We start from the raw sequence: 24,991 nt of genomic DNA on the forward strand, positions 1-24,991 counted from the left end.
GGTCCCTCCCCGCCCCCTCCCCGACCGCCCGACTCCATCCTTCATGAAGTCTGTTACCGCCTGCCTCTGTTCAAACGTGGCGGAAGGGACACCAAGTGGGACGCTCGCCGCTTATTCCGCGCGGTTATTGTTGGTCCGGTGAAATTTACTGGTCTGCCGACATATTTAGTGCATTTTACCTTAGTGTCCGAGCGAAAGGGAGGCACTGTTTGAATCTCCGGGAGTCTTCAAAAGCAGAGTTGGCGGTTCGGAAGGTAAAGAGAATTTGTCACGTACGAAATTATTTAAGTTACGGTGCATCACCTTCTTAATTGTTCATGTTATTTTAACCGTAAAGTATCGTTACCTCGAAAGTGACTGCTCTGCATAGGGAAGCCAACCATTTTTGTGAGAATTTAAATGAACCAGTCATTATTTGTTTTGAAGCCCTCATTGTAATGTGGAGTGGCCAGTTTGTGTCTGGGTGTGTGTAACGTTAGCATGGCACGCGTCGTTTAGACGGTGGTTTTTAACGCGTGTTTTACTCTTAAAATTCAATATATTTGGGTGTACAGTGGTACAAGACTCAGCTGGCACGGTCTTAGTTGTAGAGGTTTCCATTTATTGACTAGCTCCATGTGTTTCTGTCAGCAAGCTGCTGCACGGTACACCGCTATTGTTCTGTGAGGCTAAACTGGGCCTTTTGCTAAACCCGGGGAAATTCAGCATGTTTGTTCTCAGAGACAAATGGTATTATTAAACCTCCACTTGCTGCTTAAAATCACCGAGAAACTATGAAAACAAGGTGCTAAGGTGGGGTCCTGGGACCACTTAGGGGTACTTGACAAGGACCCAAACAACACGAGAAACCGCTTGAAAATGTTAGAAACATTGGTGGTGAGAAGGGATAAAAACTACAAAAACTATTACATCTGTTTGAAATGTTGTAGGAACCCTTGTTAATGTAATGATTCAAATAGCGAGTCTAGGCTTTGAGTTTATTTGAGATCCTGAAGTCTGATGGCATGTTTTTGGATGGCACCAGCTGAAATCTTTGCATATATAAATCTATGTCAGTCACATGTCATACACCTGATGTATTAATGCATATGATAAATTACCCTAGATTTTTTTTATGTGCACACACAAGTCCTTTCAGTGGCTTTTCAGTTGTTTCTTGACAAGATAACATCATCTGTTTTCATATTTGTCTACCTGCACATGGAGTGATCTCATTCTTGGTTTGGCAGAGGCAGACTATCAGATGACATTGTGTGCGGATCTCAGTGATAGAGGGAGACTGTTCATCATCCAGTGTTTGGCTCAGAGTCTACATTACATAATCGGTGTGTTTTGGGCCGTCTGGGTGTGTAGGGCAGGGTTTGGATGTGGGAGAAGTGACTCCTTGGCTTCAAATATATTTGACATGCAGACAGACACTCACTGGGGAGTGTGTAGCCTCCTGAAAACCTCACTGCTGCTACTGCTGCCTGTGTGCATGGTTGCTAAGGTGTTTTATTCCAGCAGGGTGTGAAACCAAGTGTGACACACGCTCGCACACACCTTTTCTGAGTTTTTGGCCAAGCTCCAAGAGCAAATTACAGGCTCACTATTGCTGATTATGCCACATTTGCCTGAGTTTGAAGTGGTATATTTTGGAGAACTGCTGTATCCTTTATGACAATCAAGAGTGCGCACTAGTTAGTAGTCTAATGGTGCATTCAGGTCAGCCTCATTGATGAATAAAGTTGGGAAATATCATGGGACTCTGCTACGTTTGTCAGGTTGTTTTGGTTACTGGTACAATAGCTTTTAAACAGTGTCTCCAGGACCCTGAACAGAACATTAAGGTTTAGAGAAGCATCTTAGTCCATCCAAATTAACTGTTAGTTTTGGTGTCTCTTTGAGGCTGGACTGTTATTTCCAGCCTCTGCATGTGTTTTTATTCTGCACAGCCAAAGCAAACCGGATAAGGGGCTCATAATAGTTCTCATTTCACTGTATTTAACTTTGAGATAAGTATCAATGTATCGGATACGGTGGTTTAAAAACTGCCTTTTTTGTGACTGAAGCAGGTCTGTGGTGCCTAATAAGAAATGCAGGTGGTTGACATTGCAACATTTGTGGTAGTGTTATTGTTTAAAATGCCACACACAGAATAAATCATGGCAAAAGCTTGCCTTGCTTTTAAGGTTCCCCTTTTTTGTGTATAATTTAAATTGTCGCCAAATGATGGTTTATTTTTCAAAGCTTTCATCTGTACCGCATGGACATCGACACTTTTTAGGCCGGACCTTGTCGGAGAACTCACTCAAATCAGGGCAGCTGATTTACAAAGCACAGCTCTTGTACAAGCCAGAGCATTTGCATCTGCTTAGAAGTCAGCTGCTCTTGCAGCCTGCAACCAGTGTCAGTCTCAGGCCCACACCCATGGCCATTCAATCTCAACCTCTGTCTGCCTTACTGCGTCTGTTTAGGAGGACATCTGAAGATAAACTATATTCTATCACCCTTGAGGTTTGTTGTGCATCTCCTGTGTTGCTTTTGGCTGTTCAGCAGTGGGATGGTGAGATGGTGTGGTGCTGTAACTCTCATCATTGTGGTTTGGAGGCTGTTACTCTTCTGCCCATTAGGATAAAGTGGTGGACGCTGGCACTGCATTTTTAGGCACTCAGTCTGTCTAGGACTGAAGCTGGGCTCAGTGCACTGTAATTATTGAAAGAGTAATTCAGCACTTTTGTTGTCTGCTTGTTAGTTTACTTTGGTAGCCTTGAAGGCCATCCCAAATACATTCTGCTGTCTGTATAGTGCTTTTTTATTTTTTATTACTAAATGACTTCCAGGGTGCGTTAGCAATTGCAATGCTACATATTCCAGCATGTATAGATCTGTTTCAGCCAATAAGTGAGATAATAGGAAAACATCTATATGGTAACTGTATAAAGGAGAATATATACATATTGTACAAAGATGCTGTTGCTTTAACTAAAGCTGCATTCACAGTGCCTGTGTCAATCATCAGTCGGTGCGGCAAAAAACGAAGGTCTGTCTATTCATTTTGAATACTAATGCTGCGGGGGTGCCACAGGACTTATCCAAGTCGGTCCGAGGGTGAGTCAGTGCACAGCAGCTATAAGGATGTTTGTTTGTGTTGAGCAGGCTCACCATATCCTGTTATCACCCTTGGCTCTGCCTTTTGATAGGCAAGAGAAACAATCTTGTGGAATCAGTAATGTATGTGTGTGGTTCACAGAGAACCCCACACAGAGAGAGAGGCAGGCAAGGTGTGGGATCACTGTCCCATCTGGCCTCAGCTCACCCTGCTCAGTCAGAGGCATGGTAACTGATCTGGCCCTTGGGCTCTCGAGCATTATATTGACTATTTTCCTGCCTGTCTATAGCCAGTTGGCTGGTCCACAGTGAGCAGCCGCTGGCTGGCTTTAATACGATATAACTGATGTCAGCTCTGACATCTTTACAGCCACCCATCCTTGACAAAATCTCTTCATTTGGTGTGTTTAGTTTTTATTCTGAATTGAAGTTACTGAAAATGACAAACAAACAATAAATGTGAAAAGGAGTAGTGTTTCAGCTTTCCTCCTCCAGCCACCTCCTACTTTTATTAGTTAGACATTTGAAAGCAACAGGAAATGAAAAGAGACTACGTGGGACAAATGTCCTTGGCGGGAAGCCGGTATGAGTTTGATAGTGCAGTATGCCGGCCATGGCTTCATTCTAGCACTCCCTCCCAACCTCTTATTTTCCAACCAATTTTAGCCATCCTTCTGCAGCCTTTCAACTAATTTCCACAACAAATACTCATTTTTTAATTACTTTTTTAACTTGACTTTTGTGACCAGGTGTGCCCATTGAGGATGCTTAATTGTTGTTGGTCATTTAACACACTTCACTGATCTGATGGCAAATGAGCAAAAGCAAACCCGACCTGAAACTTAAGCTCATGTTGGTATTTACAGCATGCAATGTGTAACTCTTTAATGCCATCATTTAGCAGTGACGTGCATGGGACTACAGCTGCAGATGTAGGTCTCTGAATGGAAAGTATAGATTAACCTGTGACAGACTAGCATTCCGTAACGGTTAAATTTAGCTTGAAGTTACACACCGTTCATCCATGTGATATATATGTCTACTGTATGAAAGAGGCATCCACCATCCTTCCCTCTTTCACCCTGCAGCCAATTCAATATTTTTGGGTGACGGTACCCATGCCACCTGCTGCCCCCTCCCCAATCCAGTTGCACTTGTTAATCCACTCAAAACCTACCCCCACTCCCTTCTGCACCATGCTTGAGGGGGTTACATGGTGCACACTGAAGACAATAGGCCTTGTCTGCCCACCCTCCCCCTCATAATACCCTAATGTGTTACTCACGTCTGCACACAAACACTTGAGATGATCACGATTGGAAGTTGTTGTTTTTGTCCAGATTTGATTGCAAACACTTGGTTCCCTCCCTGGTTGATGAAACCCTATTGACTTTACTCGCCCCGCTTTCAGCTTGTCCTGGTGACAGCAGTGCCTGGCCCGGTGCATTTAGAAACCCTTCCAGGTTTGCAACAGATTGTAACCCACTTCCCCGCAGCCTTTCAGGCCACCCATTGCCAGTAGCCTCTAGTCCATCCCGTTTTGACTGCCGCTCCCTTAAAGGCTAACCGGCTTAATCCATTTAACTTGTAGCCACACTTAACCACCTGCTCCTAATGGCCTTATTGAGTAGCTTACAGTCACTTAGCACATGTTAGTGTCATGTATAGACTTGATCAAATAAGCGGTGTGCTTAATGTAAACCCAACCTTCCCCCCTGAAGAAAGTTTTTCTTTAAATGGTATAGGCATTTCTCTCCAGGTCTTTCTTGTCAATGCCGTAACAATGTCATGTTGCAACAATTTACTTTAGTTCGATGCCACCAACTTTAGTTCGATGCCTTCCAGTAAAAGGGATTTGTCCAAAGAGGTATAGGGTAGAAACATTGACATTTATATATAATTTTTTATTTTATTTGTGAAATATCCCCCAAGGACTCATGATGTACTATGTTTGTGTGTCAGCGAGAGAGACAGCTTGTGGTATGCAGCAATAGAGGCAACTATTCAGCATTGTGCTTCGTAGGGCTGTATTTCACAAATGCTTGACTTGTATGCACTCTGCCTTTCCTGTCAGCATGCTTTGAGACATATGTGGGCCTGTTCCAACAGCAGTTTGAGTTCTTTTCTTTCTCTCCCTCTCCCATCACTCTGTATGTGTGTGAACTAAACTCACTTATGGAACAGAAGCGACACTACTGCCTTGTATGGTCAGACAGAGACATAGGAGCTGTGTGTAAAGGCTTGTTGCTCAGAGTTAATTTGCTGTCACACTTTTAAACAGTTCTTTTTAGGTTTATTTTTTTAGGTTCTGTAGTAGTGACAGGGTGAGCAGTTTTCACAGGATCTGAGCTGTTGCTCTGAAATGAAGCTTGAACCCAAAGGAGGAAAACTCCTTCCTTTTCCAAAAATGATTTAAGCTTCTTGTTTTGCTTTTCATTCCTCTGCCTAAACTGACTAGCTTCTTCCTCTTGGCCTACTCAATTACATACCATTGTGTCTACACTCTCTTCATCTTCCTGTGTAAAGTCCTCAAACTCACACCAGAGGAAAGTCAGTTAGCAAAACTGATTCATATCATTTGTACACACGGTCGTACTGCACTCCCAGACCTGTAACCATGGTCAAGTTCACCAGGCTAGATTTTATTTGTTTTAAATGTTTCCAGGTGTGGTTCTAGTAGGAGCGTCAAGATAAATAAAGTGTACCTGTGGACTTGAAATAATGCAGGCAGTGGCAGTCCGCTAAATTCCAGCTTTAACAATTAAGTTTCTCTGCATGCATATCAATTTGTTCAAAATACATTTTCACATTATGCACACTTTCATTCTACACATCATTTGCTCACTTACACTCCCAGCACACACACTTCCCCATCTGATGTACACACACATTCATTGGACTCCCTTTGACCCTTCACTACCATGCACACGGCCAGCTGTCGCTGTGTAGCCTGAGGAGTCTTGAGGAAGTCAGCAGAGCCGGGATGTGGACGGGTCAGATGTGCTCTTCATACCTCTGCTGCTTTAGGCCTTCACTCTCACCATTAATCATCTTGGAGCAGATGCAGCATCGACATGGATCTTAAAGTAGAAACTGATCCGGCAACTATAGTGGCTAGCTTTATATCCAAAATAGGGATGCAACTAAAGATTATTTTTAATATCAACTCATCTGACAATATTTTCTGGATAAACCTATTAAGATCAGAACAAACAATTTCTCAAAGCCTAAACTGATGTCTTCAAAAAATATATACATTTTTTTAAAACTCCAAATATATACAGTTTACTATGCCTTTTTAAGACTAATGATACAAACCATTACATTTGAGATGCTGGAAGAAAGAATCTTTATTTTTGCTTTAATTATGATGTAAATTATGTATCTATTAAAAATAATTGGAGAGTTATCTATTCCGCTCTAACACAAAAAGGCACATAAAAGGCACCAAAAAGTAGACCTTGAATTTGCTAAAATATGTTTCTCACTTTCCTTCTCCGGCGTATGTTATATTCACAATCGATCTTTTACACTACCAATGTGTAATACCTCTTTACTGTTTTGTAATTACAGCATTGTTGCAGTAGTCTGGGGTAGATCTACAGATGAAATTTAGCCCCAGCATCAGTATCAACCTCCCCTTCATCCATCACCACCTCCAGCAGTCTGCACAATGCATTCCAGACCTCTGCCATGCTCTCAACACTGCTTAATCCCCATCTGCTTGTATTAGACACAGTATTAAAAATGACCCATTTTGTCAGGCACCACTTCTAATGTCTGGACGAGTAGATCAAGAGACTTGAGAGAGAGAGAGGTACGACAGATGTAATTAAACGGCCTCAAGACAGAGGTCAGGAGTAAAATGTAATGACACACAAGGCCATATTTCTTTATTAGAAGAAGTGGAATGTAAATGCCACTAAAGGCCCCTTCTCCGTCTAGACAGAGTCCCTCTAACAATCTTGCTTTGTGATGGCTGTTTGAACTAAATGCATACTGCTGCAATTTTTTTTTAGCCTTTAGCACTTTTGTCTTCATCACAATACTTGTAAACGGATAAATGAATTGTAACACATTGTAATTGTCACCAGGGGTATTTGAGCTAATTGTGATAATAGCCATGTGGAGCTGGCTTGCAAGAAGGAATGCTGAATATGGTTTTAAATCTTCAATGAACTAGGATTTGTTATGCAAATGTAGACAAAGAGAATGGCAGAATATAGAAGTTTTCTTGTATTTCAATCAAAACGAGGCTGTTCACCTTGGCCAGGAAGACCATTAAAAATGCTGCTGGTTTTGTGCAGTCACTTTTCTGAACATAATGGTGTATAGTATTGATGTTAAGTGTGTGTGTTCTGATGGATATGAAAATGAGCAACAGGTAGCTCTGCAGAGCAGTCTAGTGTAATTTAGTAAAACATCCCTTATCTGTGCGTGTGTGGATGTGATTTTTAATGTTCCATTCACTTCCTGTCCGAGCTGCATCACATAGTGTCAGCTGGTTAGAGATGATGCCTTTACTTGCCCAGAAGAGGGTCATCGCATGAGGAATGTGATTCATTCTGCTAAGCCCCTGGCATTAGTAGCTGGACTGGCAAAACTATGTCATGCACGTCACAGTGCCAGTCAGATTCCCTGTCTCACTGCTGTTGGAGCGGCTCCTTCCTCTCTGAATAAACTGGGTGGCTTATTGACAAGTAAAGCCACCACCTCAAAGAGCAAGTTTGACCTGATAAATCCTTTCTTACACAAACATGCCAACCCACTAGGGCTGCACAATTAATTAATTAAATTAAGTAGAAAACTGTGTGCTGTGTTCATGACACTAGTCTCTGTGTGCACTGCAGTCACCCTTCACTTTACCAACCGGGTTAACAGTTATGAGGCAACTGTGTCTTAAGAAGCTTGGTGTTTTTATTAATTTAGTAATTTATTTTAACTCCCTTTACATTGTCTTTACTATCTCTTTAGTCTCGCTTTTCCTTCACACAAACACTACGTCACACACCACTCGCTGGTCGCTTTCTTCGCTTGCTTCACCACTCACACTGACTTCACTCACTCAATGCACCTACCGTTCTCTCTCTCACTCACTCGCTCACTCACTCACTCACTCATGCCTGATTTATGCTTCTGTGTTGAATCTTCCTTCTGAATTACGCTACCCCAGGGATGTATCAAGCGTTCCCCTCGTAAGGTCTTCAAAAGATGTGACTAATCACTCTGTTTAGGCAGTAGCGAGTGTAATGTATCAGTGTTGAGGGCTTCCGAGCATACAGACTTAAGGAGGAGATGGACAGATTATATTTTGTAAATTTAATAACTGCTTATTTTATTGTATTATACTGATCTTGAATGTCAGTTTATAAGGGCATACAAAATGTATTGTTTTAATAAAAATTTGGATTTTTTTTTTTAGTTATTTTCTTTGTGCTGTTGATAAAAAATGTCTATTGAAAAGTTATTTCATTTTGTGAAATAAGTTATTTTGAAAAGTATCAAGTATATAAGTGCAAGTAACAAGTATTTCTTCGCTCGTTTGTTTGTTTGTTCAAGTTGAAAAAATTGTGCTTGATAATCAAGCAAGTAGACTCATGATAACATTATAGCAGTGTTGTAAATCGCGTACATTTTCTCCATATCGTGCAGCTCTACAACCCACCAGGAATAAAATCAGGAGCAGGGAGAAGCCACCTTGCTCACCACTTCTTTAGGTTCCCAATTTGCTAGTGGTTTCTTATTCATATAACCTGAGTAATGACAATGGATATGATTTGCGCAACACTGACCCAAAGGCTGTGCACATTATAAAATTATCTTTTAACAGTTTATATTTTACAAAAGAACGGACAATCCAGACTTTGTGTTGGTAAGGTGGGTTACTGTCTACCACTTCCTTTTATGTGTTGAGATTTGTAGCCATAGAGACCGGAATAAAACGAGAGACAGAAGGCAGCAGGAGGAAAACCTTTTCAGTGCGTTGTGGCTGAACCCAAGGGTAGGACTTAATTATTTTAAACAAGAGATTAGGGGGTTTTAATGGCTGTATGTACAGGTGTGGCGTCTGTGGGGAGGTGTAGTCAGTGGTTATCAGCTCTAAACTGGCCAAACAAGTTATTCAAAAATTGGAAACAAATGGTTCATTTAGGCATTTGTATTTTGATTTGTGAAACATTTTTTGCTTGGCTTACCTTGAGTATATTGATACAAAAAAGTAACGACTAAAGGAGATTTTTTTTTTTTCCTCTCGTAAACAGTAGTGCAGTCAAAGAAATAATTTTGGAGAATGGGGCCACAATATTGTGACCTCAGATGATGATGTGTAACTGGCAAGGAAACTTTCTTTTTCTTTTCTTTTTTTACGTTTGGACAACAGTAAGTGCTGAGTCTTTGCTCAAGTTTTGTTAAATTTGTGATACATATGCGTTCTCCATCCTAAAAGCACTCGGTATCTCATGATAGTGGAAAGGTTTCTCATTGGAACATGTAATCTTTCCAAGATGTTTTTTAGTTATCTGGCTTAATGGCTTGCATAGCATAAATTGTCTACGGCCATGACCTTATTAGTTTGCACTGGAAGGGCAGAGTCTGGTCTCTTTCTGAATTGCTGTTATGGTTTGTTCATTCTTATTACTACTTTAGGCTTTCTTGCCTACTATAAAGAACCTATTATCCTTTACTCTCCCTTTTTTCTAAGGTTTTTTTAAAATCATTTTGTCATGTTAAAGTATGTCTTATCCCTCTCAATCTGTTGTTGTTGTTTCCTCTTCAATCTTACACAGCTTCTTTCCTGGGCCATACAGAGGTTCTACTGGCTAGACCATATGTGTAGCAATTTACTGGAAGCAGATCTATTAGCTGTGGGAGGAGGGGAGGAACAAGTGGTTGTAGGAAAAAGAGAAGAATAAGGGGGAGGGGGAGAAACTACTGTGATTTGTGGGGCAAAGAAGTTGGGGTGGAGGGGATGATTGAGGAGGAAGTAAACCATAACAGATCTGTAAAGAGTGTGTGTGTGTGTCTTGCACTCATTAACATCTCGCCCCTTCCTCTTCCACCTCACCACAGCTTCTTCTAGTGCATTTGAGCAGAGTAGTGAAAATGTCTGCTCCTCCCTCGCTGAGCTTTTTGTTCCCTCCGCTCCCCTGCTCAAGCTGCGCCGGGGCGCTGCGCTCAGCTACGTTTCTTCCCGCTTTGCTCAAAAACAAAGACAATTCTTGACAAAAATAGTGAGGGACCCAAAAAAGACATCTGCTCAAATGCTCTGGTCTACGTCCTTTTCAATATTTCCATGAGTGCTGTCAATTGGGAGTCTCCTAGCACGCAGATGTTAATCGTCACATTATCCTGTGATCGCTCAGAGAGGGAGACCATGGCTGACAAGTGGACCATTTGGTGCTTGTTTTCCACCTCCTCCCTCTCCTCGTCCTCTGTTTGCTGTGTCAAATCAGGAAATTGTAATGCCTCTCTTGGCTTTCAGCTTTCCAAACCACAGCTTTTTCCCTTTTTTCAATTTCAAGATGCTGGAAGCCATTATGAAAGCCATTTCTCCCAAGTCGTCAGATTTATTTTTCTATTTCTGCCCCATAAAATGTGCAGTTAAAACAATCCATGGTTCCTTCTTATTGTGGTATTTTAATAGTACTAAGTTTGTTTTGGTACTGCATGGATTATGATGATTAGGTTGCGTTATTAGTAGTTCTTTTAGATGGGACAACTTGTCACTGTGCAGCGGGGTGACTGGTTGAGAAAACAGATTTGTTGGCATCTGCTCACTGCTCACTTCCTGCTTTTCTGACTCCCCCAAATTCCTTGGAGGCCCCTTGCCATAAACAGCATTTCCTTTGGCTGAAAGTGGCATGTTTATCATATGACTTCATAAGTAGTGCAACAACGTCTCAATTATACATGTCAGATGGGGAGTACAGTAAAATGTATCAGTAATATCCTTGTAATGTGTTTTGTTGTTCTTCTACAGTGTGTGTGAGTGACTGGCCAATCAAGACGAGTGTGAGCCCCTGGACCTTGTAAGGCAGCAACAACTTCGGCGTCCACACCTTCAGAAGGAGGGAATGAAACCGGATGGGGATACCATGGAAACCACGGAGCCCACTGAATCTGCAGCAGTAGCAGAGCCCTCCTCCTTGCAGGACAACATAACGGAGCAGGCCCCATCGCAACCAGAGGAAGCTGCAAATGATGCAGCACCCGGGGCCAATGGCAAGCAGGTGGGAGCAGACCCCAAAGTCAAACCAAAGGCTTTTGCAACTAAAATACAGTCCACAGCCAAATCTGCAGGGGCTGTTGCGACCAAAATCCACCCCACAGCCAAATCTGCAGGGGCCTCCGGATCACGGCAAGGGACTGCCTCGCAGCGCACAGGGAATGAAGTCAAATCCTCTACAAATGTCTCTACAGCTGCAGTCAAGAAAGCTGTAGCATCAGCAGCGGGGGCTGTACCTAAAAGACTGGTGGGTGTAGCAGCAGTTTCCTCCGCAGCCAGGAACCAATCTAGAATGCCTGACAAGAAGCCTGTTGGAACGGCCAGGACTGCCTCAGTTGCTGCTGCCACAGCAACAAATGGTACCAGACCAACAACAGTGAATGGCATTCCTAAGAAGAGACCAGTGGCTGAGACTGTTAATGCAGCTAGACCTAAAACCGCAGGTAAGTCTGAGAGATAAGTAAAAATGAATACTTATTTCATTTTCTGTCTAAATATATTATAAGACTTTTCTCTGCTCTCTTTGAAGACCTATGCTTAAACAAGTTTTGCTTTTTCTTTTATTTTTATGTTCTTATATTTTTTTTATTGTAGCTCCTGCCGGCAGAGCAGCGGCGTCCACTGCCCCAAAACCCAGCACTTCCACCACAACTAAAGCTGGTGTTGCCACCACTTCAAAGATCACCAGGTACGCATCTCTATCACAAGCTAAAAAAACATGCGAATAAAGCTGAAAGGGTTTTCATCCAACAACTTTAAGGCAAATAAAAATATATGCGTAATGACTTCACATTCTGTTTTGCGATCAAATTGGCGTATTGATTTGAAACATTTTAAGGGTTTCCATTTTTGAACTGAATCGCGCAACATTCAAGCAAAGTTTTTTGAGATTAAATGGATTGTGCCGTTTACCAACAAATGATCAATATTTTACAAGTTGTAGTGCTAACGTGTCAGCTCCATAGAGCACTCAGACATTTGAATAATAAAACATATGTAGTAGGATATAACAGTATACAAAGTCTCTTCACATGAGAAAAATTGTTAACTTTAAAGTCATGTGGTTGAAAACGTCTTTTTATTTTCCCTTCTCTGCTTTCTATCCCCATGCTCTGCATTGTGGTCCTGTCATTCACACACATCTTCCCCCTGACTGATATCTGAACTTTTTAATCCCCCTTACAAACTGAATGACAGGGTGACTGTTTATCTTGATACCCTGAAAGCAAGCAGTGGAGAATGATGTCCATTGTGGTCTTTGGGCAGTTATTGAGTCAGATTTCGCTTCACAAGTGAGTCATGTTAACAGAAATAACCTGAGACAGAGGGCCTTAACAGAGGCAGCGATACTGAAGAACTACCACTTTGTCCCAAACAGACCCCCTGGCAGAAACCAGCCCCCCCTCTCCAGGGCAAAGGGCTATTGACTTGGATCACAACCCCTTTCCTATTGAACTGGTGGTTTGGATAGAGAAGACTATGGTTGGATTAAACTTCCTCAAAGTGCTGCTCTCAAATTATCATTTGGCTGTTTTCATTGTAGATCCGGTCCTTTTTAAGTTACAACTAGAAATCTTTTATTCGTAAGACATAAATATCAGTTGGGGGTTTCTTCAAATCTTGTAAAATTGTGATTACGTTCTCTCTCCATTTGTCTTCCCTCTTAATGACCTCTTATTAAATAAAGGAACAATGTACTGCATTATTCTGTTTTCTGAAGTAACACAAGGTAATTGCATTAATAGTTTGCTATAAGAAATAATTTAAGTGCCTATTTGTGGATACTGGTACCAATTTATATACCTCAAAAGAGAGGTGAGACATTTCAAGTGTTGCAGTCTGATTACAGTAGCACATCATCCTTATGTGACCGTTTCCTGACTTGTTCCCCGGGACTTTGACATCAAGCACTCGCCTCTCAGCTTGAGACACAGAGGACAACAGGAGAACAGCAGCAGGTGTTCACCCTTGTGACAAATGACATGTGTTGCAGTTTGTGCCACCTGCATGTGAAAGTTGGTGTTGTGTCAAACCCTTTGTGTTGCAACAGTAGTAGTGGTGTGCTTTTCAGTCAGTGTTGGTGTTCGTGCTGGCTCTCTGGCAGTAACGCCAACGGGCCTTCTTTCAGCTCGGCTGTTGACTTGCAAAAGTCATGACACTGAGAACAATAGCACCAACAGTCCATCGCACTGAATTCAAAAAGAGTTGAGTGGTGTTAAAGGATTTGGTGAGCTACCTAATGTGATTATTTAGCTGCAACACAGTGGCTGCTGCATAGCCTCTTCCTTTTTTATTTTTGTAGCAGCTTCTTTGTAATTTCATACCTGCCATGTTGTTTCTTATCTTGCTGAGACAACAGCAGTTATTGTTGCCCAAACCGTCACACTGAAGCGCACCTAAACATTTGTAAAGCCCAGTATCTTTAGGTAAATCTCTCATGTAGCTCTTTTGAGGTAGACCGTAAGGAGAACATGTCCCTGAAAGTGTACTATCAAACACCATCTGTGGCCACCTCCCTCATGAAGTATTCATAGTAATTTGCCCAAAGGGAGGCATGGGTTTCCGATGATGTTACTTTTACCAGAGCGTCATTCATGTACAGCAAATAAGATTTGGTCATTGTGTTCTGCTATGAGCTCCCGGCATACACTCCATCTGAATGAAAGGAGGTTAGCCTTTTTTTTTTTTTCCCAACAATTTAATTTTATACAATTACATTTACAGTAGCCCCAAAAAACCCTTGGGTCAGGAGGATGTCTGTCTCAATGTTCGATGAGACCACTTGATTACTGAAGTAGAAGCTAAATCTTGTAAAAATCTGGCACCAGCTTTGCTCTTCTTTCCTCCAACCATGGGTTATGGTGTCCTTGCACCGACTGAGCAATCCGTCTTTGTCCACCCCACCCCCTCTTTCAGTCTCCCTTCTCTTCCCCCCCTCATCCCTTTTTTCTGCCGTCTGTGCGTGTACAGTACCGGGCATTTGGCCAGGATCTCCCCAAGCCCTCCTTACAGCCTAACTTCCATCGAGATGTCCCCATTACCAACTCTTTCATCGTTAAGCTGCATACAGATATAAAGTTGTGTAGTTAAACATGAGAAGGACAGTGTTTATGTTGGTGTGGAAATTGGGAATGGATAGAATTGACGCAAGATAGTAATTTTTGGTCCCTCATTCAAATACCGAATGGGCTATAATGGCAAATGTATCTAAATTGCACCAAAATCCTTGCACTGGCTTTAGAAGAACGGCTATTTTAAAAATATATATCTCCCTGTCACATCTACCAATCATTTATGTCTTGTCCTATTTGAAATAACTCATTTCTCCCTGACTTGGTAGAGTGCAGGATTACTGTCCTAACAGAAAAAGGCCCCTGTCATATATCACAGCGGGTGCCCAGGGCTTCATAACCGCCAACACCGTCTGCCATGCTATTGCTGTGCTGCAACATTTCATCTCAACTTTCCACTGAGCTGATTTCAGGCCTCTGCTCTATATTGTCAAGGAGATAACTGTAGGCCCACACAAACCCTAGGAATGTGTGCTCCTCTAAGGAAGGAGTAAAGCAGCTGGTTTTGGACAGCCTACAAGCCAAACAAGGTATTGTTAGGGTGCTCCATTTCCATTTGTTTTCTTGAAGGAGGCCCTTGAAGTGAGGGGGAGAAAAAAGGCGAGGACAGAAAAACATGTACTTTTGACTGCATTTTATTTCTCGTATGAACTTACTGCAACAGGGTTAACGGTATCTCCTTTAATCTACAGGAGCGAGTATGTCAAGGTAGTGTCTAGCCTCCCAGCTGTCTTTTTTTAGAAAGAACAAGAAGAGAGATGGAGTCCCGGGTGAATGGATGTAGTAGGTCAACTTCAGCAAACCTTCCTGGCTCATGTTTACACTTTGATTTCAAATGTTACATTTTTGCTCAGTACGTTACCCGTGTGGTGTTTGCATCTGTAGTAAACATTTCTGAATATTGTAAAACGGTCTATAAAGTGCATCAGTGACATGTCCCTTTGCTGACCTTCTGCCCTTAAAAGGACCTTGTGTTTGGCCATTAACCTCCTGTAGATGTAGTCATCCCCTTGAACTGTGATTTGTATTGACTTCAATCCTATGTTGGCAGCAAATGTAATACATACTAATACACCCATAAAAGAACTGCCAGCCGCCACCCACAATGTGTGGAATACAAGCTTTAGTGGGCTGGTCTATTCTCTATGCTGTCCCTCTGGATCAAACTTTTTGAGTTATAACTCATCATAAAACACTGGAGGGAGGGGTTGGGGTTATATTGTGTCTGTGACCTCCCCTTACCCTTTTTTTTTTCTTTCTTTTTTTCTTTCAGTCCCTTAACTCTTATCTTCATTTCTTTGTCAGTCTCATTTCATCCTTCAGTCTCACTTACTCCTTCTTTTTGGAGAAGTCATTCACTTAATTATATCAGACTTGATTCTTGCCATAATTGAGTGGTACCGTCACTTCATATTTTGCTTGCATGCAGGAGTAGATATGAAATCGGCCTTATTTTATGCACTTTTTCCTACCTTTGCCCCATGGTTTTTCTGCACCATTAGCCAACATTCACTCGGAGCAGATTTTAGCTGCCTGACTTACCAGACTTTGGGCTGCACTTCACATTACAACTCAAATCTTCTGTCTGATAGCAGCTAAATACAGTATCTCATGAGTCTAGTCTGTGCAATGGTCGTATGATCTTGGGGAAACAAGTGGTCATTGTAATGGTTCTAGTAATGTGGGTGCAGGCATGCTGCTGTGCTAGAAGCCATCGAAGTTGGTGGGTCTCGGTCAGTTCATGTTCAAGACTCAGTCTAAAAGATGACATAATGGAGATAGTTGTAATTGGTGGTGGGGTTCATGCAGTTCCTCAAGGCAATTACTTTTGATTATGGAGCTCTTGTTAAAGTTCTTCATTTTTTTTGGAAACCGATGGCATGTGAATTATGTACAGTGCTTAAGGTGCTGCATTGTTGTTGCACACCAGGGTTGAAGTGTAGAAGTGATGCTAGTACTGCCTGTGGTTGACGACTCCCTCGTTTAAGTGACTTTTTTTGTAGGTTAGCCAATGCAGCAGTGCATTGCAGCACAAACGGCCAAATTCTTGGAGCCTAACAAAACAAATGTATTGTGTGGAGATTTCACACGGCCCAGACTACAGCCCAGCATAAGCAACATTCAGGTTTTTATGTAGGTTGCTGCACAGATGTCATTGACAAATCACTTTTACTGATCAATTAATTAGATTTTATTAAAGTGTTGGCACGTGGAAATGCAATATAATTGCTTGTTTCAGTTGATCTGCGCAGAGCCTCACGTGGATAAATGATGGAGCAAATAAGACTGCTCCAAGAATCACAATATATTTACTTTTAGTTAAGAGAAAACATGTGGACACAGAGCCACACACTTCATCAGGGCACAATAGATGAAGTCAAATGTCATTGCAATGGCTAAACTAAACTGCTTGAACACTACTGCTAGCATGAGATTGGGGTTTGACCTACAGTTCTGGTTCTAGACCCAATCGTGACCGGTCCTGGCAAAAGTATCAAGTTTTGGGTTCAGGCCATTTTGTTGCATAAAGGCTTAGTGCTTGGGTGGGGTTTGTGTTTGGATATTTTCAAATGTTTTATTTTTTTATTTTTAAGGATTTTCTTTCTCTGAGTGTGCCAATCAACTGAACCCATGTGTATCTTGTTTTAACAAGTAGATTTGTATTGCATAGCCAATGCTTACATTGGCATGGTGACCAGTCATTTATGAAATAAGGCAAAATGCATAGATTGGTTTGGGTCTCAAATTTAGACTTACTATCAGATTCAGTCAAGGATGGAGTTAAAGATGCAGGAATTGGCTGGATTTAGCTCTCAGTTTTGGTCCATTTTTAGATCTCTAATTTGCTGTTCAAGAACATTTGTTTGTGTTTTTTTTTTATATATCTATATCTATATCTATTTATAGATATAGATGTATAGATGTATAGATGTGTGTGTATATATATATAGATATAGATATATAGATATAGATAGATAGATAGATAGATATAGATAAAAAATATATATACTGGGTCACTATTAAACATGTAGATGGGTTACAATTTGCAAAGTCAATCGACTTAATGCCAAGTTATAATGTGGGTGTTGAAGGCTGTAGTCCAGTGTGTCTGTGCGAATGGCAGAGCAAAAATTGAACCATTTGGCTTGTCTTGGAGAGGAACCTAATGAAAGAAGAGAGGGAGTGGGGAAAGGCATTTTGGATTGTTTTAGCTACAGTTGTGCTGATTGAATGGATTAATGTGTCATGTCAGAACTCCTTTTTAAATTGAGAAGACCAGGAGCTTAAAATGGTATTGATTTATTGACTGTTTTCTACCTTCCTCCCCCACCTGCCGTATGTGTTTTTCACTATTATCTCCACCTCTCCTCTTTAACCGTATTTGTTCTGGATGCAATTTCCTTCCTCTTATGTTAAGCCACCTTCATTTGCTTTCTTCTGTGTGGCAATGGATGGTTGGTGCTGTGTTGATAGATTCCCATTGTTGAAATAGCTTTTGTTTACATTCAATATGGCTCATATTTATGCATTTCGAGGCAGAGTATCAGATTTCATGTTAGTATCTTTGCCAACAAAGTCAATGCACCACAAAAATAAAACTGCGACAACTTTGTTTTTGTTTTTTGTTGGATTTCTTTTTCTGTTTGTCACCTGAATATGTCTTTTCTTTTTCTCCAGGCCTGCCACAGGTCCCTCAACGTCTCGACCTGCAGCCATCACATCTAGGCCCACCACAGCTTCAGTCAAGCCGTCCACCACTGCAACTGCCAAAGCTGCTGCATCTAAAGTTACCACAGCACCCTCTACTGGCAGAATTACAGCGGCACAGCCTACCAAAGCTGTTGCTACTAAGAATGGTAAGGAGTGATGCCTTGTTCTGACTCGGAGACCCTCTTCTAAAGCCATGTGCCATTTACATTTGGATTTGATAAATGCATCTGATGGATTTGGTTTGAAATTGTCAGGCTAAAATGTCTACAATAAAGAAGCATGAAATGGTTTACTACACGGGAATAACGATTTATCAATTACAATCACAATCACATTGGGTGAATTGACATTTGTTGTTTTTCTCTTTGACCAGATGTCAGTCGACCACTTTCTGCTGCAGTGGCAAAAAAACCTACATCAGCTACAACATCTGCTGCTACCAAAACAGCCACCGTAAAGCTTAAGTCTGCCCCCAAATGGTCCACAGCAGAGAAGCCAGCCGACCCCGGGGTGTCTCAATCCAAAAGTCAACAACCTGTAAAATCTACTTACACAAAGAAACCTGTAGCTGCTGTTCGTTCCCTTGCCCATAACAAACAGCCCGTTGGTCGAACCCCACCTGCCTCTCCAGCCCACAAACCTGCAGACAGCAGCACCCCTCAGGCAAAACGTGGACCCAAACCCACTCAGGCTGTCACACCTTTCAATTCTGCCAAGAAAACAGGTGTTTCGAATGCTACCACACCAAAGAGTGCTGCTGGTGCAGCAGTAGCAGCTGCCGGTGCCGCGGTAGCAGCAGCAGCAGCAACTGTGCTAGCAGAAATGCAAACAGAGGCTACAGAGTCCTTTCCACAAGGATCTTCTCTTGTTGCCTCCACACCAGAGGAGGCCCCTCCCCCAGTCCTGGTCCTGGATACCACACCAGAGGTGGTACCTCAAGAGACAGCTCAAGGACATTCAACTGCTTCCTCTCCTCCACAAAGCCCTGCCAGGACAGCCTTACCACAAACGTCGCCACCCCGGGAGCAGCTAGAGAGCAGTGCCCCCTTACTAAAAGCGCAGGAGCAGACCCCTGACCCCGCTGAGCCTGCATTACTACCAGTGGACTGTCCTCCAAATCTATCTGAGGAGCCTGTTAACCTCTTAACCGACCAAACCTCCTCCATATCTGAAGCCCTCCCAGCAGCAACAAATACCATCCCTCTGATAGTTTCCCCCACCAATCAGAATGAGGAGGAGGATGAAGATGAGAAGGAGGGAAGCCAGCTGGTTTCGGTGTCTGAAATGAGTGGAACCACACAGCCCACAGAGGAGTCTCGTCCCGGGTCTGCTGGACCAGTAGGAGGGTCTGCTTGGAGGGCCGGCGGTGCCTTGCTTTCTGAGCTGGACTCTGAGGAGGTAAGCGGCAGCCAGCAGGGTGCGTCTGAACTAAGTGCCCCTGGTGTCCTGGAGGGCACAGAGAGCATGGATGATCTGGGAGACGGCAGTCTCAAAGGAGCTATTGACATGGAAGGAGCCTCGGCAGGTTCACCTGACTTTGAAAAGGTTCCTGACATACCAGTTAATGACTTTGATGAGGACGAAGATGAGGAAGATGACGATGATCGGGTGTGTGACATGGATGTGGGCTCAGAGCGGGCAGATGAACCGCAGAGACCCAGGCATGACAATGACGTGGAGGAAGAGGATGACGAGGATGTGGAGATGGCTAGTGAGGGGGTGACAGAGAGTGGGCTGGAAAGCTATGGGAATGCAGATGAGGATGACTTTGCTGAGGACGAAAGGCTAGACAACTTAAACAGAGTGGCTGATCCCCCACCTCCCCCTCCTCTGCTGCCCTCGGCCCCAGCTGCTCAGTGGGACCAACCAAACCCCTTTACTGATCCCTGGTCAGAACCTCTTCCGCCACAGCAGGTTCTTGAGGATGTCTCCCAGCCCCCGGAGGTGGCAGGAGCAGCTGCAGCAAGTTTTTTGGCAGATCCCTGGCACGCAGACTCTGAGACCCCAACTCGGACCCCAGCCCAAGCTTTGCTACAACTAGGCTCTGCACCTTTTGTTCCTGAAAACCAAGAACCTTGCCGTCAGTCCTTTATCATAGACGCGCCACAAGATCTAGATTCCAAAATGCACATGGATCAGTCCATCCAAGCCCCAATGCAGACACTTGGCCCAGCTCTTGTCACTGCCCCAGCACTGTCTCTGTCAAGCACCCTAAGCAGTGAGACCAGCACACCCGAGGAACTCTATGACTACAATCAAGACCGAAAGCTCCATTCTGGAGATTTGCAAGGCCAGTTGTTTTCCCCACAGCCCGACCTATACCGGGAAGGAGATGACAAAACTGAGACCCTGCCTGCTGATGAAGTCCTGGGAGGCCCTGCAACTGCCCCAACTTCCAACCCGTCCTCCACCTCTGTTACAGAAGACGAGGCCAGCGACACCGAGGGAGAGGCTCAGCTGGAGGATTCCTTGGAGAGTCCATTGGTCATCCACACAACCTTTGACAGCCAGCCTTCAACCCAGCGCTGCCTGTCCACTGTGGAAGAGGGAGAGGAGGCTGACATGGAGGGCGGTGCAGGTGAAGACACCACCCCACCTTCGGCTACATCGTTGGCATCTTATGGCTTTGACACCATGACCACAGCTTCAAACTCCAATGCCCAGTCTACAGGGGAGAGCTGCATCAAGAGCCCCGGCATCTTCTCGCTGGAGGAGCTGCCTGAGGAGGCAAAGGAGCCCTGTCTGATTCCGCAGCCTCACACCCCGCCGCGCCTCACCGAGCAGCAGTACATCGAATGTGGGAAGCAGGAAGCGGAGTCTGCTGAGCATGTTGGGGAGGAAGTGCCGGGGCCAGAGGAAGCCCTGGACCCTTCGTCTACTCTGAGCACTGTGCAGCAACCAGAGGAAAACCCAGATGACATCCAGCCTCCCTACTATTCTATCTGTGAAAAGACTGAGAACTCTTTTGCAGGTAATGTATAGTTAATCATCTCCCAACAGCCCAAGTAATGTTCCTTAACTCCCTTCGGGCCGCAATCCAGCCTCTCCAAAATATATCCCCGTTTTAGCTCTTGTCGTCAGTGTTTGTCCCGAAATCTCTGGGGGTGGATGTAATCAAAGTTTAACATAAAAAGAATCAGAGAGCAAAAAGGACAGCAGTGGTACTTCACTCTCATAACATTTCAATAATGAGTCTATGGCTTAAATTCCTGTATGTGCAATAGATACTATTTACTCCTATGTGTGAGTGTGCCTGGGTTTTGGTTTCTGTTTTAACACATAATGATGTGGTTGCCCGGAACTGGCATGGATTTGACTTTCTGTTTACAGCTCTTCAATAGGAAAATAAAAATAAGCATAACAAAAGAAATGTGGAATGAACTGTTTAACATGTTTCATGTGTATTTATCCTAATACCTTTTTTTTACTGAACAAAACTGATAACTGACTAAGTTTGGATTGTATATTCCTGTTTTGATTTCACTGTCCTACCTTAAGATACAAGCAATCTTCCTTATAAATGATCACTCTTCAGCTCTTCTTGCACTTTAAATTGTACCCTAGCTTTTTGTGTTATGCCATCTTTTGGAGTAATGAACCTTTACAACTTTAAATAAAGATTAGATTTTTACCATGATGTACTCTCAATGTATAGTTTTATTCAAAGGGGCTCTTGGGAATAGCATAATTATGGTCTGTGGATCTGTGTGCGAGACAAGTCCTCCAACACCACTAAGATTCATTTCAAGGTCCTCCAAACTTCCTGTCATTTACCAGTTGCTCTATATACACATCTCATTATATTGCATATACTTCAGCATATCTCTGCTTTACTCTTGCCATACACTAAAACAGACCCTCATGCATTTATTGTGGCATTTCCTTTGAAAATTAGACACTATGAACAGTGGAACTCGTGCCATAGCACAAACCACAAAACTGGAATGAATCTGCCTTGAATTGATCATCCGCACCACCAGACCTTCTCATCCATGGATCAACTTTGCCATCTGAAGTAGTGAAAGAAGGCTGACATCTTATCTTCCAGCCTCGAACCCAGCCCGCCTGCTGCTTTAATTTCCCTCCAGTCCACTCTGGGTGTGTTGCTGTGTTACCTCTTTTCTACTACAACACTGTATTAATGTTAACTTTGGCTTATGCATGTCACTGTTGCACAATGACTTCCATTACATTACTTTGGATTGGTGTGTTTAGGGTCAGACAAAGGGCTTGGCTCTAGGACCTGATGTACTTATATTCCTTCTAAAGCCAAGCTTTTTTTTCTTTTTCTTGTGACGCTGGATGTCTATAAATGCATGTTGAGCTTTTGCATGTATCACTGGGTGACTAACTATAAACTCCATTCATGGGTGACGAATGCTGTAGCTCGCAAAAAGCTTCTCTGTGGTTGTTTGTCTCATCAGAGTTTATAGTGATTGCATATACAGGAAGTTGGCTGCTTTTTTTTTTTTGCACACAAATCAATTTTCTGGGTGTCTTTATTTTTTAAGATTACTTGTTTGGGGGAAAAAAATTGAGAAAATCACATATGCACATTTGCTCTCTGCACAAATTTCTTTACCCTTGCCCTAGCCACCACCCCCAGTCACCTTATGTTGGGTCACTATTTTCCTGGTGCGTCTCTATTACTTTTATTTTTTTAAACTTAATACTGTGGCTCCACCCATCCTGAATACTTAACAGGCAGTATCGGTCACTGCTGCACAGCTTTCAAACAATGTCCCACTGTCACTTGTTCAAAGTACAAAACCACAAATGATTGCCGGCCATTTTTGTGCTATATGCTACTGGCAGACCTTTGGGCTTGGCTTTACAATGCTTCCACTATTCCTTCAAGTATGAGCCTCTGGCCTCCCCCTTCCCTCTGTACCCCTCTGCTTGATCTCACACTGCACTGCTGCCTGTGACCTGTTTTATAACATCACGCTACTGTAATCTTCCTTCCCGCTTGCTTTCACACAGGCTTCCCCGCACTAGGGCATCCTCACCGCCGCGATCTCTCAGCATACCCTAGAACCTACTGCGACATCGTCAAACCTCACGTCGCCGCCGTCACCCCGCCGAGGTTGACCTGTGCGGACCTCCCACCCAGGAACCTCGGCCAGCAGGCGCTGAGCCCTCAGCTCCGTCGGCTGGAGCAACACCAGAGACAGCTGCTGGAGCTGCAGCAGCGCAGGGAGCAACAGAGCAGGCCGCTGGAGGAGGCGGAGCAGGAGAGGAAGAGGAGGGAGGAAGAGGAGCAGAGGAAGAAGAAAGAGGAAGCTGAAGAAGAAATAAAGAGGAATGAAAAGGAGCTGGAAACGAGAATGCGAGAGCAGGCTGAGGTGACGAAGAAGGAAGAGGAGCTCAAGCAGAGAAGAGAGCTTGAACTTCAGCTGCAGCAGCAACAACAGGAACTGAAAGAGAGACAGCAGATCATGCAGTGGCAACAAGAGCTGCAACAGTCTAATAAAGACCAGACGGTGCTACTGTCCCCTTCCTCTGGCCTCTGCACCATCTATGAAGCCCTGGAGAATAGTGACGAAGATGAGGCTGAAGGTGGAGAAGACGGAATAAAGGAGCTCAACCCCAATGAAGAGATGGCCGACTGTGAAAGGGTGACTTCAGATAAAGACAAATGTCGAGACTCTTCCCCGTCCACTGGGAGCTCTCCTCCTCTCCCAGACTCCCCTCTGTCATCCAGCAACCCCTCCCAGGATGGAGATAGCTCCTCCCCTTGCCCTCCCGAGTCTCCAGTGCGACCGGCACCCCTGGACCTGGACTGGGGGAAGAAAGTGGACATAGTCCAGCAGCTGATCAATCAGACCTTGCTGCTGAACAGAGATGGCTGCTCGTCCCTGCTGCTGCTGCCGGGGGGGGCAGGAGGCACACTGAGCCCCTTGGAGAGCAGCCTGTGGCCCAGCCTGCTGCCTCCACTCACGCCTCCGTCTGCCACCGTCACCTCTGTTAGCAGTTTCTCTCCAGAGGCCACTGGGAGCTCCCCGCAGGGAGAGTGGACCGTGGTAGAGCTGGAGACGCATCATTGAGGGATGCAAGTGTGTGATTCCACTCGCACACTTTAAGTACAACATCTGCAGTACGGTTAAACAACACTTGGTCAGGGAAGATGACACGAGTGCTGTCTGTTTATGCACACTATCTCATGGGAGCGCAAGACTGGAACAGGCACACAACAGATAAGGTGATACACACACACACACGTATACAGAGCAGCCCACGTTTACTCTGTTACTATAAACATGAGGAATTCATATTTACTTCGGAACAGTTTAGAGTAAAAAAAATTAGAAATTCTTTGACATTGAGATGCATCCCAATGTTTCTTAAGCAGGGGTTCTCAAACTCTTTAATAGTGTACCCCCTTTCAATTGTGTTTTTAAGCCAAGTACCCACTAACTAGCGTGAAATAATTTTACATATAAAGAGGAATAATACAGTGTTTGCAGTGATAGATTTACTAAACGACTGAAAATCATTTAAATGCTCAATTTCAATCCTTCACTTAATTAATTCTTTACTTTAGTATACTTATTTTAGGAAATATGCATGACTTACATTTAAATGAGCATTTTGCAAAAAGATCACAAACGCCTGCAGTACTCCAAAACACTGTTCTAAAGGGTTGTTTTAATTCCAAAGTATTTCAGAAAGGGAACCTGAGAGAAATGGAGTAGAATCCATGATAAAATCCAAATTATGCCCAATAAGCTCTATAACTACACTGCCCAGCCCTGGAGGTAGACCTGTACCGTGTGGTAACATAGAGCAGTGGTTCCCAAACAACACAAGGTCGCAAGATAGGGAAAACAAAAGATTTCTGCTACACAATATTACATTTTTAAGCTTTTAGCCAATCTTTGCTTATTTTATTATT

General features: G+C 43.4%; 1 protein-coding gene across 2 annotated transcripts; it reads left to right on the forward strand.

Moving 5' to 3' along the window:
• si:ch211-214c7.4 (mucin-5AC) lies at nt 1-24,581 on the forward strand. Of its 2 annotated transcripts, none has more exons than XM_034894383.1 (6): nt 1-254; nt 11,071-11,757; nt 11,909-12,002; nt 18,064-18,242; nt 18,470-21,067; nt 23,080-24,581. In XM_034894383.1, the coding sequence occupies exons 2-6, from the start codon at nt 11,163-11,165 to the stop codon at nt 24,141-24,143; spliced, it is 4,530 nt and encodes a 1,509-aa protein (XP_034750274.1). In that variant the 5' UTR covers nt 1-254; nt 11,071-11,162; the 3' UTR covers nt 24,144-24,581. The 2 variants fall into 2 exon arrangements, with proteins under 2 accessions (XP_034750274.1, XP_034750267.1); XM_034894376.1 differs by having other exon boundaries at nt 4-255; nt 11,065-11,757.
• The last annotated feature ends 410 nt before the right edge of the window (nt 24,582-24,991 follow it).

The sequence above is a fragment of the Etheostoma cragini genome, chromosome 2, assembly GCF_013103735.1.
Source record: "Etheostoma cragini isolate CJK2018 chromosome 2, CSU_Ecrag_1.0, whole genome shotgun sequence".
Taxonomy (NCBI): Eukaryota; Metazoa; Chordata; class Actinopteri; order Perciformes; family Percidae; genus Etheostoma; species Etheostoma cragini.

What these genes read in the sequence shown, in the direction of transcription:
- si:ch211-214c7.4 (XM_034894383.1), top strand. Translation starts at nt 11,163, where the DNA reads ATGAAACCGGATGGGGATACCATGGAAACCACGGAGCCCACTGAATCT. An exon ending in ACCACTTCAAAGATCACCAG is followed by an intron (nt 12,003 to 18,063) that starts GTACGCATCTCT and finishes CTTTTTCTCCAG; the next exon opens with GCCTGCCACAGGTCCCTCAA. An exon ending in AGCTGTTGCTACTAAGAATG is followed by an intron (nt 18,243 to 18,469) that starts GTAAGGAGTGAT and finishes CTCTTTGACCAG; the next exon opens with ATGTCAGTCGACCACTTTCT.